Source organism: Pseudovirgaria hyperparasitica, assembly GCF_010093815.1.
Source record: "Pseudovirgaria hyperparasitica strain CBS 121739 unplaced genomic scaffold EJ05scaffold_20, whole genome shotgun sequence".
NCBI lineage: Eukaryota > Fungi > Ascomycota > Dothideomycetes > Acrospermales > Acrospermaceae > Pseudovirgaria > Pseudovirgaria hyperparasitica.
In genome coordinates this window covers 196,669-212,293 of record NW_022985568.1, presented here as the reverse complement: position 1 = coordinate 212,293, position 15,625 = coordinate 196,669, and the positions used below count along the sequence as shown (strand labels likewise).

The window sequence follows — 15,625 nt, the reverse complement described above, 5'->3', positions numbered from 1 at the left end:
AGCCTCTCGGTAACAGCCACTCCGTGGAATGAGACCACAATGGAAAAGAAAGGTATCTTAGCATCACAATTCTTCCATTATGCATTCCATAGTCTTTTATAGATCTCCCATGTGCGACGCCACCCTGGCCAGCTGCCGAGGTTTCCTGCTGGGGCCGCTGGCAGGCCCGCCCCCATTGGCTATATCTCCAGGAGAGCCTTAGGGGACCAAGATATTATGATCGCCTATTGTGGGAAGGGCACATCGTCTCGTCTGAGCCAAAACAGTATGTATAGATAGAAAGACCTTCAACATCTTAATCTTAATGAATAGAACTGGAGGTCATCGAGTTGATCCTTCGACATTCTCGGCTGTAAAATGCTGCTGACATCTCTCGTCTTCCTCGCCGCGACGGCATGGGCTGCTCCCACCAGCGATGCCGATGCCGTCTGTTCCTATCTTGTTGACAAGTACCCCAGATACGTGGCCTGGGATCCCCTGAACATCAATGGCTACAAGACTGCTGCGAACGCTTCCAAGTGGGCCAATGCACACACTGCCTATTGGGACAGGAGGAACCAGTACAATCGCGCGACATGCGCCTTCTTCCCGTCGAATGCGGAGATGGTGTCAGATGCTGTCAAGCAACTCAACAAGTATACGAACGCGCCGTTCGCCATCAAGTCCGGTGGCCATCAATTCAACAAAGGTTTTTCCAGTGTTGACAAGGGCGTGCTCATCTCTTTCAATGAGAATCTATCCTCCGCCGTTCGCTCCTCTGACGGCAACAGCTTCGTCGTCGGCTCTGGCGCCCGCTGGGGGGATGTTTACACAGAGGCTGGTAAGACGAATCAAGTCGTCGTTGGCGGCCGTCTCAGTCATATTGGTGTAGGAGGATTCACTCTTGGTGGGGGTCTATCATACTACTCTGCCCAGTACGGGCTGGCCTGCGACAATGTGCTCAATTACGAAGCTGTCTTGCCGGACGGCACTATCGCCAACATCAATGCCCAAAGCACGGAATACTCGGACCTCTTCTGGGCGCTTAAGGGCGGTGGCAATCGCTTCGCCATCGTCACGCGCTTCACCCTGAAGGCGCACCCAGCAGGTGTCAACGGTCAAGTCTGGGGCGGCACACGTACGTACGCGGCCGAAAACCGAGCACAGATCTTCGACAGCCTGTCGAAGTTTGTTGCCAACTATCCCGACAAGAAGGCCGCATTAATCCCAACCCACGACTTCACGCTCGGTGTACTCGACGTTCTGATCGTCTTCATGTTTTACGACGGGCCTGACCCTGGCAATGTCTTCGCTGACTTCGACAAGATCCCCTCGATATCGTCAAGCACCGAAGCGAAGACATACAGAGAGATGACGGATGAGGCCGGCGGAGCTAGCGTCCAGGGCTTCAGTACCGCGGCGCGTGTGACGACTTTCCCGAACATGCCGCCGGAGCAGATGAATGCATTCTACGAGGAACATTTCCAGGTTTACGCAAAACGCTCGTTGAACAACACAGTGCGCGATCTTGATCTGCAAGTGTTGACATTCACACCACAGCCGTTGAGCCGCGTCGTTGCGCAGGCGTCGCAGGATGCTGGTGGCAACACACTTGGCCTGGACCCCAAGTATGGCGACCGGATCTGGATTGAGAATGATGTGATATGGCTGAACCCTTTGTGTGACAACGCATGTCCGACCTATCTGAAGGACGCCGCGGACACTATGGTAGCATACCAGGCGAAGACGTTCCCCGGAGCTGGGCCAACCAACTTTCAGTCGGGGGACAAGAATTTTGCATCGTGAGTTTACAGTTTGGGGAAGTTTATCCGACCATGTGGCTGACACTTTCAACAGGTACAACCCACTCTTCATGAACGATGCTGCAGACTATCAGAACGTGTATGCAAGCTATGGCTCTGAGAACGAGGCACGCTTGAAGAGCATCCAGAAGAAGTACGATCCAAACGGCTTCATGTTTCGACAAGGCGGTTTCAAGTTCTTCTGAGGTGTTGGCAGTCACGTATGAAAAAGGAAATGGTTCCATATAGAATTAGAAATTTTTACCTCAATTAAATAATTACACGCCACGTAGTCCAATACACCTGGTTCTGCCGTGACGCTCTTTTAAGTTGCTGGATTTCACGTATTTTCGAGTGAACGTCTGAGAGATATGATGCCGCAGTGGCCACTTTAGCCATGCCGTTGCAACCTTATTCTTGGACGTTTGCAAAGCTACAAGAGCGCGTGGAGTCGATAAGTTGTAGGTCCTGTGTTGATTACTCTTCGTGTGGGAATGACAAGAGGACAAAAGCGCAGTGTCTTCCTAGCCGAATTTGCTCCCTTGACCAATGCTACATTCTTCGAATAACTCTTAAAGAGGGTTGAGACCACGGCTGGTAGAAATTAAAGCTTCAAGGTGCTGTGTGTGTCGGAAAGTTATCACAACGCGCGGGCGCCAGAGTCCGGTGCATGTGCATTGTCTGATTTGCAGTATCTGCAAGGAGGCATTCATGCGGTCGCGCATCTCTTCCATTCTGGCTCACAAAACAGCTCATGGATAACTGTATATTAGGGAGTGGCAATCCACAGAACAAGCTTAGCAGAGCGATCAATGAGGGCATAGAATGGGCGAGAGCACCACCGTTAGGACCCTTGAGAAACGTGTTGATGCCAGGATATTCGATCGTATTTTGGGGTATATATACAGCTAAGCCGTCTCAAAGCCTATGCGTCGGTGTGAGTACAGTGACATATGGTCAACCCCGTCTAGGCGTTCGACCGGACCAGCTCCGTAACCTTTTGCTCGATGGTCTTATCGTCTAGGCCTGAGCATGGTCAGTCGGCATTCAAACTGCGGCATAGTCATTGTGCGTACCTGTAAGTGGCAGCATCTTCTCTCTTCCAAACTCTACGGCAACAATGAATTAGCTCAAACGAGGCGCCATCGTGGACAGATATTGACTACCGTAGCGCGCATAGACTTTCGGCTCTACGCCCGAAGCTTCTCTTATCATGATTGGGGTGTTTGGATTGTGCTTCTTCATGGTAGGGTATGTGCGTGTGAGAAATGATCTATCAATTGGTCCGTTAGCTCTGCAGTGTGTACACGGGACGGGAAAGACATCTACCGTCCCTACCTACCTCGCAGCTGCACTGTGATCCGATGTCTGGCAGAGGAGAAACCTCAGCTCCTTGAGTGTGTTTCCAAATGCGTATTTCGTTGCCATGATGTGGTATCGCGGGACACTACAGGTCTACGTTCAACTTGTTGTGAAGCCACTTCAATGAAGTCGTCTAGACGCACCCGACATTTCGCCGGCCCGAAGTCCGGAGTCGGATCTTCACTCCGGGCCAACAACTAATTGATATAGCTTCAACAGCTTCTAACGTAACTATCTACTCCACTCTCCACTCTACTTCCTTCCTAGCCCTGTCACTCTTTTGACATTGCGCTATCCATAATGTCGTTCAAACCAGGCGCTCGCCTATTCCAAGCCGGTCGTGGAATCTTCCGTACCCAATTCCGCCAACCGTTCGCCCGCCGAAATGCATCCACGGCGGCTGATACAGCACCCAAGGAGGAGCTGAGTGGATTCGCAAAGCTATGGAACAGTCCTGTTGGACCAAAGACAGTACATTTCTGGTATGCAAGACGGGCACTTTTTTTTAAATTAGAGTCCGGAAGCTAATAATGATTATTCTACAGGGCTCCTATCATGAAGGTATATCAAGCATACTCTCTTACCCCCGGCAGCAAATCCACCCACGATCAATCCATTACACATGAAGCACACAACAATTTGCTCCGAGGAATACGCAAGCTAATGGCAGCATAGTGGGGCGTAGTTATTGCCGGCATTTCTGACCTTGCCCGTCCAGCAGAGAACCTTTCTTTGTCTCAGAATGCGTCCCTTGTGGCCACTGGTCTGATCTGGACGAGGTGGTGCTTTGTGATCCGACCTCAAAACTACTTGTAAGACGCCCATTCATACGGGGATCCTTTCACATCCCATGGAAAGCTTCGTGCGAAGAACTAGATCACTGATACTCATCTTAGCCTTGCGACCGTTAACTTCTTCCTATTCTTGACCGGTGCGACCCAAGTGACCCGCGTGATAATGTATCAACAATCGAAGAAGAATGAGAATGCTCTTGAAGCTGTGAAAGACGGCGCTAAGGACCTTGGGGCCACAGTGAAAGAGGTTGTTGAGCACCCGGAGAAGGCAGCGAAGAACGCAGGCATCAAGAACTGATAGCTTATAAACATGGGAGTGTGTACGTTCTCGAACGGAACCCGATTGAGGTCCCTTGAACTTGCGGTGACGTCAGAAGCGAGCCCACGTTACAGTGTTTTCACCAATCCTTACACGAGAGCTAGTAGGCGTCGGCAATGTCCTCATGTAGTTGTAGTGGTCAAAATTGGTCCTTTCCGGTAAAGTCTTCTTATGGATCACTTGAATTGTTGACGTGTGTTGCCTGTGATTTCGAATGACGGTAACGGCATATGTAGGACAGGAAATGAGAATCGAATTGGTGGTTTGGACTCGGATTGTACGACGCCTTACCTAGTCTCCGCAGCCTAACTAGATATTTCCCAAAATCTATAGTATTTGTATATCCATATATGCTCCATATTTGGTCTAATTTTCTTGTTCTCACAGATTCATGCATGTGGCTTTGGTGGTTCATAGTAATGCGCCATCTGTAAGCCCGCACGTTTGAAGCCACATTTGACGTAAAAGCCTTCATTGGCTTCCGAGCAGTCAAGAATGCACTGAAACAAGACAAATTAGCAGTGTTACTCGGCTCCAAAGCCTCAAAGTAGCATACCTTATAGCATCCCACTTTCTCCGCCACGTAGTCCAATGCCTGAATGATACGGAGTCCCAGCTTCTTCCCTTGTTGATCTTTGGCGACAGCAATATCTTCAATATGACCCACACTACCGAGAGTATGGATGAACTTCCTTTCCACCATCAACGCTCCGGTGCCCACTACCTTCTTGTCCCCATCGCAAATGACCAGGATATAATAGTCGCCTCTCTTTTGCATCCAATCAAATTGTTCCAAGAACTTGTCTTCGGAGATGTCACCGACAGTTGTCAGTACACGGAGAACATCGAGAAACCCGGATTCATAGTCTGATGCTTGGAGCGGGCGGCAGGTGTAGTTTTCAGGTAGCTGAGAGACAACGGACTGTGAAACGAGGTCGGCTGAGAAGAGGGGCGTATTTTCGGACATGAGAGGCATATTGGTGAATGAGAGAGATAGGTTTGAGCTTATGAGGCTGCGTGTGAAGTTTGACGAAGCGGAAGCGATTGGCACTCGTGCGGCGTGAAACGCTGAGAGAAAGCTGGTTTCAAAGGAATGGTTGGAAGCTTCTTCAGGTCGTATACTAGACTTATGAGACCCGGAAGGACCGGAACAACGACCAATTGAGGGTTTCGAAGGCTTATGAAGGTATATCGAAATGACGCTTCGCTCGTCCTACGGCGGGGCGGGTGTTCCTGGTCCCCGCTTAACCATAGTGGATCCCTGACTTAACTTCTATTTTAGGCAGCTAAGTACCAAATTTTCAGATTCGTGCCATCGCGTCATGGTACGTGAGGGCGCATGCGACAACGATTGGAGCTCGTTCGCCTAGGTCTCTGGAGCATCAAGACCTGCAAGACAGCTGGTATATTCTCTGACGGCCCGAAAGTTTTTGGTTACCGGTGGGCATCTACAATGACTGAAACATCTCCGCAAAACTCCACACCGAACGTCGATAACGACTACCAATCGTGGTCACATACGCAGCTAGTTGACCGAGTCGTTGAACTAGAGCAGAAACTTAAGGCACAGGCTGAAGCGTAAGCAGTCATTCTTCACCACACGATACATTAATGACACCAGCAGCTACAATCCCAGGCGTGCAAGAGATTCAAAGAAACCCTCAAAAATTGAGCGACAATATAAGAAGATTAAATCTAAACCAAACACTTTCGACCCATCACGCTACAACACAAGGCTCATTGCATTGAAGTTTGCTTACCTGGGGCAGCGGTATAATGGGTACGAGCATCATACGGGCAATGATACGCCCCTACCCACAATCGAGGAGGTGCTATGGCAAGCACTTATTAAAACGAAGCTAATATGCCCGCAAAAACGAGATGGGGCATCTACGCCGCAGTCCACGCCTGGACGGTACGAAGTAGATGTGAATTGGGACGGCTGCGAGTATTCGAAGTGTGGAAGAACAGACAAAGGAGTAAGCGCCTTTGGGCAGGTGATCGGTATCAGAGTGAGGAGCAACAGACCTATGGAAAAAGATAAGGGTGTCAACACCGGTATTACCGAATCTTCTTCTCAAACAAATCTACAACAGCAGGACTTGCAGACAAACGACAACGTAGAACCCGAAATACCCTTCGACCCCGTCGGGGACGAGATCCCTTACGTTCAGATGTTGAACCGGGTGCTTCCTCCCGACGTTCGCATACTTGCGTGGTGCCCAAACCCACCTCTTAACTTCTCTGCCCGATTCCACTGCCGCGAAAGACGTTACAAGTACTTCTTCACACAGCCTGCGTATAACCCAATCCCAGGTGGAACTGCTGATTCCTCTCGTCCTATGCATGGACATCTGTCTATTTCTGCGATGCGTGAAGCCGCACACCATCTGGTCGGGTGTCATGACTTCCGCAATCTATGTAAGATTGATGCTTCCAAGCAAATAACAAACTGGAAGCGCCGGATTTTCCACGCAGACATTGAGGAGATAGGTTCGTTACCCGATCCTAGCTATGTTCAAGGCCCTTCTGCGCATGCGGACACGCCTAAGCTATACGCAATTGTTGTGCATGGCTCCGCCTTTCTTTGGCATCAGATTAGACATATCGCTTCCATTTTGTTCCTCATCGGACAGGGTATAGAGACGCCAGATCTGGTACCACAACTGCTGGACATCACGGTTAATCCACGCAAACCAAGTTACGAAATGGCACCTGATGCTCCGCTTGTACTATGGGACTGTATCTTCCCTGCGCCACTAGAAAGTGAGCAGGAAAGTGGTAATAGAGAACATTCCGAGCAAGCCCATGAAGATTCACTAGAGTGGATACATATGAACAACCAGTCAGCCGTGAATGCAACTGACTCTAGAGGCAAATGGGGATCTGGAGGTATAGTCGAAGATCTTTGGAAGGTTTGGCGTAGATCGAAAATGGACGAGATATTAGCGGCGCAATTGCTAGATAAAGGGGCAACTGTAGTTGCAAATGCTCCATACGATACCGCGACCGGTGGCAATGACACTCAACGTCGCAGGACTACCTTGATCTTTGATGGTGGCGATTTTGCAAAGAAGATCGGTACATATACGCCTGTGATGGATAAGGTCAGGCAGGAAAGCGTAGAGGTCCAAAATGCAAAGTACCGAGAGAGGAGAATTCTGACTGGGAAGAGGATCTATGGTAAACCAGCCGAGGATACAGCCGAAGAATAACTCGGTTCTACCCTCCAGAGCCGAGTTAGAAGATGACATCGTAGGAGACGGGCATAGCAACAGTCCAGTGGCATGCTCGAAAGTCATGATATGTTCTAAGCTACTTGTCGGCGGGTGGCTCGTGTAAGCATTTTCGTGTGCCTCTCCATACTTCCTCTAGAATTTGTCTTCGGGGGAGTAATTTCTATAACCAGTCAGCATAGAAACGCTATGTACACTTCTCGTGCGCATACCGGAAATACGACGACCACGTCCTCCTCCCCACTTACAACTACGGCAAGATAGAACCTGACCTGGAATCCCTTGAATGCCTCATGTATGAAGATGTCTTGGATACTTGTAGTGGGTATAAAACGGGTCACTGAGGATGACAGGTAAGTCGCGGACGAGCTGGAGGTCTGAATACCCAATCCACGCAAAACCAGTAATGATTCTTCTGTACGGATATCAACATTGAGCGCCTTGCTCTTTCACGTTCCATCATACCAGTATAACCCCGCGTCAGGACACCCATTCCCACAGCTAAGCAAGCTGGTCCTAACACTCGCCAATCTATTGCTTGCGCTATCTTGAATGCAAAAGTGCCTATAGCTCCGCTGAGTACCAAGCTCTCGATATCACTTTGTTGCGCCTCTGGGAGCGGAAAGGTGAGGCGCCATTTCGCAAAGAGGAGGACCGAGATTAGGAGCCCACAGATAATGCGTATGAGAAGCTTGGTGTGGTGCAGGAGGAGCAGGGGGAAAGTATCTGGGTACGGTCGAGTGGAGACTGTGTACGAGACCGTTGTAGGCGTTGGTGCATGAATGCGCAGGGTTGGCGGTCGACTGGTAAGACTCATCTAGGTTGACTGTGAGTAGCGCAAGCGGCGCTGTCATCTGTACTTCTCGAACTATCTTATACGGGTGTTAATCATGTAGAACCGGCAATTGAAGAATCTCGAAATACGGCCGTGCTAAACCGTCATGTGACGTCGGCGTTTGAGAAAATAATTTGGAGCAATGGATTCGTCGCAACACCGCGTCTCAAGTATTTCCATCCGCGTTGCGTTGCGTCCATCTGTGCTCGTAATTCATGGCTTGGTATTCCAGCTACAGTATTTTTCGAGCAGAGAAATGAAGCCAACATCGGTACCTCGAGCTTCGCCTTCCCCTTCCCTTTTACACTTTCTACGGGCGCAGACCGAAGCCCATTTCGAGTCGACTACATTAGCAAGCGGCCGGTTCTACAATGCTGCTTTCCAGCAGCGGACCCTGAGAATCAACGGATGTCGTAACATCTCCGTTCATGCTACATGCAGGCCTTCCCTAGGACCGGTTTCAGATCCAGCAGTTCACCATAAAGAGAGCCAATATACTCTGCGACAGCGCATTACAGGATGTAGAAAGCCGGGTATACTGCTATCTTGTCAACGCCGCCACTTCTTCAATCTACGACTCTCAAAACTACGTCGGCTTTTCTGGGTAAAGGATAATGACTGCTCCCACGACCCTCATACCGCTGGACACTCGCCGCTCCCGGCTTTCCTCGACGACAGCAACGATGCGCTCAGACGAAGGTTACGGGCGACGAATGACCAGAGACTGCGATGCACAGAATTTGACGAACATGGGAATGTTACATTGGTCAACGGAGAGTTCAAAAAGACCGATTTGATCGCAAAGGTAAGACTACGACCAAAGGCCCCAGCAATTTGAAGCTCACGAAAACTATAGTACGGATTGTTACCACGCGATCTGCGAAAAATCGATTCCTCCCTTCTCCCTCACGTCCTCATTCGACCGTCTGCCATCCTCTTAAACCTGCTCCACCTCCGCGTTCTTATAAAACATGACCGCGTCCTAGTATTCGATGCATACGGCACAACTGACTCCTACAACCAATCCTCTTTCATGTACGACATAGACCAAAAGCTGCGACAAAAGGAATCACCTCAAAATGGGACGTTAGCCTATGAGTTCCGCGCCCTCGAAGCCTGCCTTCTCTCTGTTACAAACAGCCTCGAGAGCGAATTCGAAGGCGTCAGCCAACCTGTCGTGCGAGTGCTGCGCGATCTGGAAGAAGACATCGACCGCGATAAACTACGCTATCTGCTCATGTACTCCAAGAAGCTCGGCACCTTCGAGCAAAGAGCCCGCCTGGTCCGCGACGCCTTGACCGAGATCCTCGAAGCCGACGATGACCTGTCCTCCATGTACCTCACCGAGAAATCGCAGGGTGTGCAGCGCGAGGAAGACGACGACCATACCGACATCGAGATGCTGCTCGAATCGTACCACAAAGTCGCCGACGAAATCGTCCAAGCAGCCGAGAACCTGGTCTCCAACATCCGCAACACCGAAGAGATCGTCAAGGCCATCCTCGACGCAAACCGCAACTCGCTCATGCTGCTCGACCTCCGCTTCTCCGTCTTCACCCTCGGCATCACCGCCGGCACGTTCGTCGCCGCGCTGTACGGCATGAATCTGAAAAACTTCATCGAGGAATCAGACCTCGGCTTCCCCGGCGTCAGTCTCTGGTGCACCGTCTGCGGCATCGTCGTGTGCGTGTGGGGCATCCAGAAACTGCGCAAGGTGCAGCGCGTCAGCATGTACGGCGAGCACGGGCGGCGCATTGCGCTCAGCCGGACCGAGCTTGGCGCCGGTACAACGCCGCGCAGTATCGAGATTGCAAAGGAGAAGGAGCGCAATGTCAGGGGCTGGGAGAGACGGTTGAGAGAGACGGAGCGGGCGCGCAAGGGGGCGGCGCCGGCGGCCGGCCTCGGACAGGGCCATGATGATATGTTTGGAAAGTGGCCTGGCAGTGCGGGAGCCGGGCATAAGGGAGTCAAGAAGCCTGAGTGAGCCTTCAGGAGACGCGTCCTGTTGCCGTCGCAGATGTTGTGGCGAAGAGGAAAGACAGACGGTCCGTCGTCAATTTCTTTGACATTGCATAGCGCTGGAGTTTTTGTCGATTCGGCATTTCTGTAAGATAGATAGCACACCGTGCGATGCATGTATAAAAGGAAAAGAGGCGACCTAGGCTTGTATATATATATGCATATGTGTCACAGTTGATAGAGTGGTTTGGTTGCATAGCGAATGCGATAGATACCCAACTCTTTAAACTTCGACCAACAAACTATATCTGGTTATAATCTCATGGGCATCTTAAGCAGAGTGTTTGTAGCATCGATGCGTTGTGTATTCACATTTCTGTTCATTCCTAAAACAAATCAAAAAATTATGAAAGACTACGACTGGTAGCACGGGTATCTCCGCTCTCGAACATAGGAGATGGCACAATATCAAGTCAAAAGAAGGGATATATCGTGGTCAAGCCCTGGACGCCGAAACCAAACCGCTGAGAAGACAACTGGGCACACAATATTACATCTCGCCCTCTCCTGGGCACACCCTCATTCTTAAGTCGGCATCGTCACTTACTCTCTCTTAGCAACAACTCTACCGCGCGATCGATCCGCAACCCATCTCCCATATCCGTCACCTTCAACGCATGTTTTGCCTGCTCTGCTGTGAATCCCATCTCCACGATCCGATAAATTGCCTTATCGGCTGTGTTCGTGGCTGGGTCTCTGCTTGCAATATCGCGCTGCAGAGGATGTTGGTTGGAAACGCGTTTTTGCATCGTTGGTCGACGAAGGGGGTTGTGGTCGGTATGGATTTGAAGGACGGGAAGATCCGGGCGAGTACTCAACGGGCGGGAGAAGCTTGTCGAGGATCTTGCGGCGCCATTGGTCATAACGGGGTGGCTATGGATTTGCCCGCGGGATGTTTGGGTCACCGGTGTTGAATTAGATTGACGAAAAGGCAGCTGTTGGTGGAAGAGGTTGTCTTTGGGTGGTTGGGGTGTAACCGAGGACAGAGCTGGATATGATGGCTTGTTAACTTGCTTGAGAGGATGGGCAGCGGCTTTGGAGGCCCGCTTGGCTGCTTTGTCGAATTTGAATGGAAGAGAGGGAACCGGGGGGATGTTTCGACCCAGTGTTGGTGAGTCCATGATGGAGGGACTCTGTGCTATGAGGTGGTCAACCATGCTCTCCCATTCGGACATGGGGCGCTCCATGCTCATTGTGACCTGGCGCGTGTCGCCTAATTGCTTGCGATGTCGAATCTCGCTCTGTAGGTTTGCGATGTGCGCTTTGTGGGCTTCTTTTTTTTGCTCTTTAGCTTCTTGTTGGACGGCAGGGACAACGGTGGTGATCCGCTTCTCGTATGTGCGGGCGAGTGCCTCTTTTATGAATGTTGCTCTACTTCCACCGTTCGCAGGTGGGGACCAAGTTGTCCATCCTTTCATAGATGCGATGGCGAACAAGGAGTCAGGCTTCGTTGTGCCAACTTCTAGAATGGTGTCAAGCCCAAGGGTCAGGAGGTAATATTGCCATTCCTCGAGCATGTGCTCCTCTCCATCAACATCGCCTTCGCGTACGCCGGTGCTGTCATAAATACCGTGCTGATGTGCCTCTTCAGTGTGACCAAGTATGCCTTGCAGAAGGACTGACAGACAATTCCACATTTCAGTCATATCAAGTAGTTGCTCGGCTGATAGGCCGCCAACATTACCCATGGCAAAGGTGTCAGGGGCATTACCAAGTACACCACCGACATCAAAAGCGTTCGCAGTCAAGGTAGCGTCACAGGTCTTCTGGTGGAAGACGATACCTCCATCAAGCCAATCCATCTGAGCAGCGACATCTTCTTCACGGCCTTTATCAGAACCGAAGATCTTGCAGAATGTCCAGAGACGCCAAAGGGCATCGTCAACATCAGATGACTCTGTTGCGACCTTGCTTTTCAATGCGCTCACGGTTGCAGGACGCAGAAAGGACTGGCAGCGTTCTAAGATTGATGCTTTGAGAGCAGAGACGGTGTGGTAATCAGAGCGATGGCCCCTTAGGTAAGATTGAGGAGTATGCTCTGGTACTGGAACAGCACTATCAGAATCAAGTCGTGGAGGTGGGCATAACTCCCTGTGCTCCCAAGCTGGCGGCGACGAGTTCTTCAGGACGGTCCGTAGAAGGTGCATTTCATGGTCTTTGAATATCCGGCGAAACCCCTGGTTCAGGGCAGCTGTTGCATAGAGGTCCTTGATACTATTAAGAGACTCGAAAATTCGTAGGATCACAGCTTCAGCCTGTTCAGCTGAAATATCACGTTCACGCTGTAAGCGGGCCTCCTCTGCCGTACCATCATCTTGAACCGCGTCGACCGTGGCAGGTGGTAGTGGTCTGATCTCTTGAGGCATGGGTGACTTGTTACAGGGAATACGCAGACGCAGAGCCAGACTCTTTCTGCTCGTTTGAGAACAGCGAGATTTAGGAGATCCAGAAGATGACGAGGAGTATGGAGAAGAACTGTTTGTACGTTCTGCGGAATTCGATGTTTCGGGGTCAGCATTACTGGTCGACTTATGAGGTGAGGCGACAGTTAGTCGCTTAGAGGAGCGTTTAGGCAATGCAGGTGGGGGACCTGGTGACGCGGACGGCTCTTCGTCTTCGTCTTCCTCGACGGTGGTCGAAAGGCGCACAGGAGATTGCTCGTCATCGATACAGGTCCGTCCTTCGTACGAAGCAATCCACTCGTCCCACTGGAATGGAGAAGAGTCGGTGATGGAAGAGAGGTGTTCCCTAAGGTCATGGGCAGCCTCGCTCAAGGTTGGACTGGGAGCACACAGCCTTTCATGGTTGAAGATGGCGCCAATAAGGTCTAGACGCACAGCTGACGAGGACAATCGTTTACTATTCGTGTTCGTGCTCCTGGAGGATGAGCGACGTATTATGCCAGAAGGTTGACGCAGCGATTTCATCGATGGCTTTCCCTGCACCTGCTGCGAGACAAGCCGAAGTGAAGGCACTGCCACTTGTACTTGCCTATTTGGGCTGGCTGGTCGCTTGGGCTTTACTGCGTCATACCCCGATTCGGTGTTTGTCTGGTCGAAAATGCCTGCGCCTACAGGTGACTGGATGGAGAAACCTCCTATACTATCAGGTCTCTCGTGAAGACTGATCAGCATATCGTTTGGTGGTGTCCACACGGCCTTGGTCTCCTCATCCTCAATACTTGTCATAGAAGACTGACTACTATAGACTGAGGAATGGCTCGCATTGGACGAGGAGTCCGAGCAGTCCGATGGTCGACTTTCTGATCTTTGGTGATTTGGTTTCAATACGTGTTCCATCTTCTCCAAGTACACTGACGTTTGAGTGGATGGCCTGACAGATCTGCTCTGAGGCATGGGTGGAACAGGTGGCACCGACTCGGACTCGAATGGCACTGGCATGGTGCGTCCAGATCCCGAAGAGTGCAAGAACTCAGCTTTCGCAGATTGAATCGGTGCCTTTGTATGATACAGACATGGGAATTGTTGTTGCCTCTGGTCACTTGGGATGATTACTTGGATTTTGGGACGGCTCGATCTCTTCGATGCCGGTGATGAGGGATGTGACCAGGTGTGATGACCATCGGGTCTCCTCTCGAAAGCATCCTGTGGCCGCTGCACGAAAGGTATATGTGGCTCTGAATTCCACTTGACCTTCCCGTTCTTGTATACGCCGATGACCTCCTCCTTCCTTCTAGCTTTCCGACTGATAGACATCCTGGACTGATCAACGTGAGTCAATGAAACCGATGATGAGTTGACTGATCCGGTTTGGTAGAACGTCCTGAGGCCCGGCGAAGGGGATGGTGAGTGGGTGATTGGTACAGGAGGGAGAGGTTTGTGTTCGGTGTCGGGTGCCGGTAGAGGTAGTCTTTCTACAGACTGGTAAGGCGTCCTGGTAGGCCTTGATGGAACATCACTGGTCGGTACAGCGTGTATGATGGTCTCCTTGGAACCTGAACTCCTTTGGTTATTTGAGTAGTGGTCGTCGGTGCTCTTCCTCCCAAGCCTCCATCTTTTCAATTTGGGGCCTGACTGGTTCATTGTAAGGGATCTTGTTGGTGTTGTGTTGTGATCGCTGTCGTTATAGCTACCTCGACGTGGAAAAATGTTCAGACTCCTCCGTTTCGGTTTTTGTTTAGATGCATCGGTCGAAAGGCCTGCTACTTTTAACCCGGGTGGTGCTATAGAATCTTTTCCGGAGGCTGTATTGGGAGGCAGTGGATTGGAACAAGTGGCCAAGTGGGATCCGATTTTAGATGCCATAATGAACTAAGGTCAAAGCTTGGATGAGTAGGCTGAGGGGCGCCGCAATCCCGTGACAGCAGAGGAATGATGAAGAAATGACAGTTGGATGGGGCGTTGATTACTGTTTGCGGCAACGATCAAGGCGCTGTAGAACTATTTCGATACATGCTCCACGGTAGGTAAGCGGTAAGCACAGAGTGGAGATCAAGAGTAGTACGCGCAGAGGAAACAACAAGAAAATAACAAGTCCGGAATAAGAGAGCAATGTTGGCTGTACCAAATATACATTATCTGACGTCCCAAGGATCGAGAGGTTTGGACTAAAGACGGGAGCGGCCAAGCAGAGCAGGCAAGGGATTTAATGCCTGAAGCTCTTGTACATACACTTGTGCATAAGGACATACATAGTCGGCGTACACATCTAGCAAGTATTAGAAGACGACCAGTGAGCTTGGAATGCAGCGTAGTCTTTCGGACCCTTGTGTTGTTCTGTGTCATCAGTGCCCACCACCAGCCAGGACCAGGGGCCGGCGATCGCTGTGGGGGCTGTGCGTGAGTAGTTATACTATGTATGTCCTCCTGGGATAATTATAGCACATTCCCACGTTTGTCTTCGGAACGCCACGTGAATCTATAATCAGCCACCTTGCCATCTTTTTCCTCGCCCTTTGTCTCTTTTTTGGCGTCTCTCTCGTGGGTCGACGAAGCGGCGCCCTGCTTTGTGTGCTCGTGTACGCTACCCGTCGTTGCGTACAGATAGCGATGACAACAGAGGCGAGAGTGAAATTCTGCGCCTACAAGAGTAATGGATTGAAAAGAAAAAATGCTAGAGCGTCATGCACGCTATCCACTTGGTGTGTAGGCCTCTGCTCAAGCGGGCGATTTGCAGTACATACATAGTACAGTGACGGGACTAGAACCATAGATCCCTCATTGAATTCACTGTTGCTATCGCGTATCGTTGTTCTCGCCTGGCTGCCTACTACGACTTTACTTTACTTCAACTTCATGCTCTCTTCATCTCGTGTACGT

At 50.7% G+C, this 15,625-nt stretch overlaps 8 protein-coding genes across 8 annotated transcripts; 4 read left to right on the top strand and 4 right to left on the bottom strand.

Moving 5' to 3' along the window:
- Positions 1-29: 29 nt before the first annotated feature.
- Positions 30-2,077, top strand: EJ05DRAFT_533583 (FAD-binding domain-containing protein). Its single transcript, XM_033749131.1, has 2 exons — positions 30-1,781; positions 1,837-2,077. The coding sequence occupies exons 1-2, from the start codon at positions 358-360 to the stop codon at positions 1,985-1,987; spliced, it is 1,575 nt and encodes a 524-aa protein (XP_033595795.1). The 5' UTR covers positions 30-357; the 3' UTR covers positions 1,988-2,077.
- A 554-nt stretch (positions 2,078-2,631) lies between these two features.
- On the bottom strand, positions 2,632-3,253 carry EJ05DRAFT_211877 (NADH dehydrogenase, alpha subcomplex, subunit 2). The gene is made up of 4 exons (XM_033739824.1): positions 3,124-3,253; positions 2,948-3,054; positions 2,858-2,890; positions 2,632-2,807 (listed from the first exon to the last, which is right to left on the bottom strand). Exons 1-4 carry the CDS (start codon positions 3,207-3,209, stop codon positions 2,749-2,751), a joined length of 285 nt encoding a protein of 94 aa, XP_033595794.1. The 5' UTR covers positions 3,210-3,253; the 3' UTR covers positions 2,632-2,748.
- A 190-nt stretch (positions 3,254-3,443) lies between these two features.
- Positions 3,444-4,235, top strand: EJ05DRAFT_490063 (UPF0041-domain-containing protein; the record flags this gene model as incomplete). The annotated part of the gene is made up of 4 exons (XM_033745844.1): positions 3,444-3,625; positions 3,689-3,704; positions 3,819-3,955; positions 4,040-4,235. The coding sequence occupies 4 exons, from the start codon at positions 3,444-3,446 to the stop codon at positions 4,233-4,235; spliced, it is 531 nt and encodes a 176-aa protein (XP_033595793.1).
- Positions 4,236-4,645: 410 nt separating this feature from the next.
- EJ05DRAFT_490062 (acyl-CoA N-acyltransferase) lies at positions 4,646-5,232 on the bottom strand (the record flags this gene model as incomplete). Its single annotated transcript, XM_033745843.1, has 2 exons — positions 4,646-4,756; positions 4,813-5,232. The coding sequence occupies 2 exons, from the start codon at positions 5,230-5,232 to the stop codon at positions 4,646-4,648; spliced, it is 531 nt and encodes a 176-aa protein (XP_033595792.1).
- A 477-nt stretch (positions 5,233-5,709) lies between these two features.
- EJ05DRAFT_504987 (pseudouridine synthase) lies at positions 5,710-7,471 on the top strand (the record flags this gene model as incomplete). Its single annotated transcript, XM_033747648.1, has 2 exons — positions 5,710-5,834; positions 5,881-7,471. 2 exons carry the CDS (start codon positions 5,710-5,712, stop codon positions 7,469-7,471), a joined length of 1,716 nt encoding a protein of 571 aa, XP_033595791.1.
- Positions 7,472-7,521: 50 nt separating this feature from the next.
- EJ05DRAFT_211830 (uncharacterized protein) lies at positions 7,522-8,386 on the bottom strand. The gene is made up of 3 exons (XM_033739823.1): positions 7,958-8,386; positions 7,705-7,907; positions 7,522-7,655 (listed from the first exon to the last, which is right to left on the bottom strand). The coding sequence occupies exons 1-3, from the start codon at positions 8,307-8,309 to the stop codon at positions 7,572-7,574; spliced, it is 639 nt and encodes a 212-aa protein (XP_033595790.1). The 5' UTR covers positions 8,310-8,386; the 3' UTR covers positions 7,522-7,571.
- A 108-nt stretch (positions 8,387-8,494) lies between these two features.
- On the top strand, positions 8,495-10,625 carry EJ05DRAFT_480358 (cora-domain-containing protein; the record flags this gene model as incomplete). Its single annotated transcript, XM_033744855.1, has 2 exons — positions 8,495-9,132; positions 9,184-10,625. Coding segments are annotated over exons 1-2 (1,673 nt in total), but the record flags the coding sequence as incomplete, so codon positions are not given.
- EJ05DRAFT_480357 (uncharacterized protein) lies at positions 10,566-14,864 on the bottom strand. The gene has a single exon (XM_033744854.1). It carries the CDS (start codon positions 14,609-14,611, stop codon positions 10,886-10,888), a length of 3,726 nt encoding a protein of 1,241 aa, XP_033595788.1. The 5' UTR covers positions 14,612-14,864; the 3' UTR covers positions 10,566-10,885.
- Positions 14,865-15,625: the final 761 nt, after the last annotated feature.

Excerpts from the sequence above, each read along its gene's own strand:
- EJ05DRAFT_533583 (XM_033749131.1), top strand. The coding sequence starts at position 358 with ATGCTGCTGACATCTCTCGTCTTCCTCGCCGCGACGGCATGGGCTGCT. Across the intron at positions 1,782-1,836 it reads GGGGACAAGAATTTTGCATC|GTACAACCCACTCTTCATGA; the intron begins GTGAGTTTACAG and ends CACTTTCAACAG.
- EJ05DRAFT_211830 (XM_033739823.1), bottom strand. The coding sequence starts at position 8,309 with ATGAGTCTTACCAGTCGACCGCCAACCCTGCGCATTCATGCACCAACG. Across the intron at positions 7,908-7,957 it reads CCTGACGCGGGGTTATACTG|AAGAATCATTACTGGTTTTG; the intron begins GTATGATGGAAC and ends ATATCCGTACAG. Across the intron at positions 7,656-7,704 it reads ACGTGGTCGTCGTATTTCCG|AAATTACTCCCCCGAAGACA; the intron begins GTATGCGCACGA and ends GACTGGTTATAG.
- EJ05DRAFT_480357 (XM_033744854.1), bottom strand. The coding sequence starts at position 14,611 with ATGGCATCTAAAATCGGATCCCACTTGGCCACTTGTTCCAATCCACTG.
- EJ05DRAFT_211877 (XM_033739824.1), bottom strand. The coding sequence starts at position 3,209 with ATGGCAACGAAATACGCATTTGGAAACACACTCAAGGAGCTGAGGTTT. Across the intron at positions 3,055-3,123 it reads GATCACAGTGCAGCTGCGAG|ATCATTTCTCACACGCACAT; the intron begins GTAGGTAGGGAC and ends ACCAATTGATAG. Across the intron at positions 2,808-2,857 it reads GAAGATGCTGCCACTTACAG|GCCTAGACGATAAGACCATC; the intron begins GTACGCACAATG and ends GACCATGCTCAG.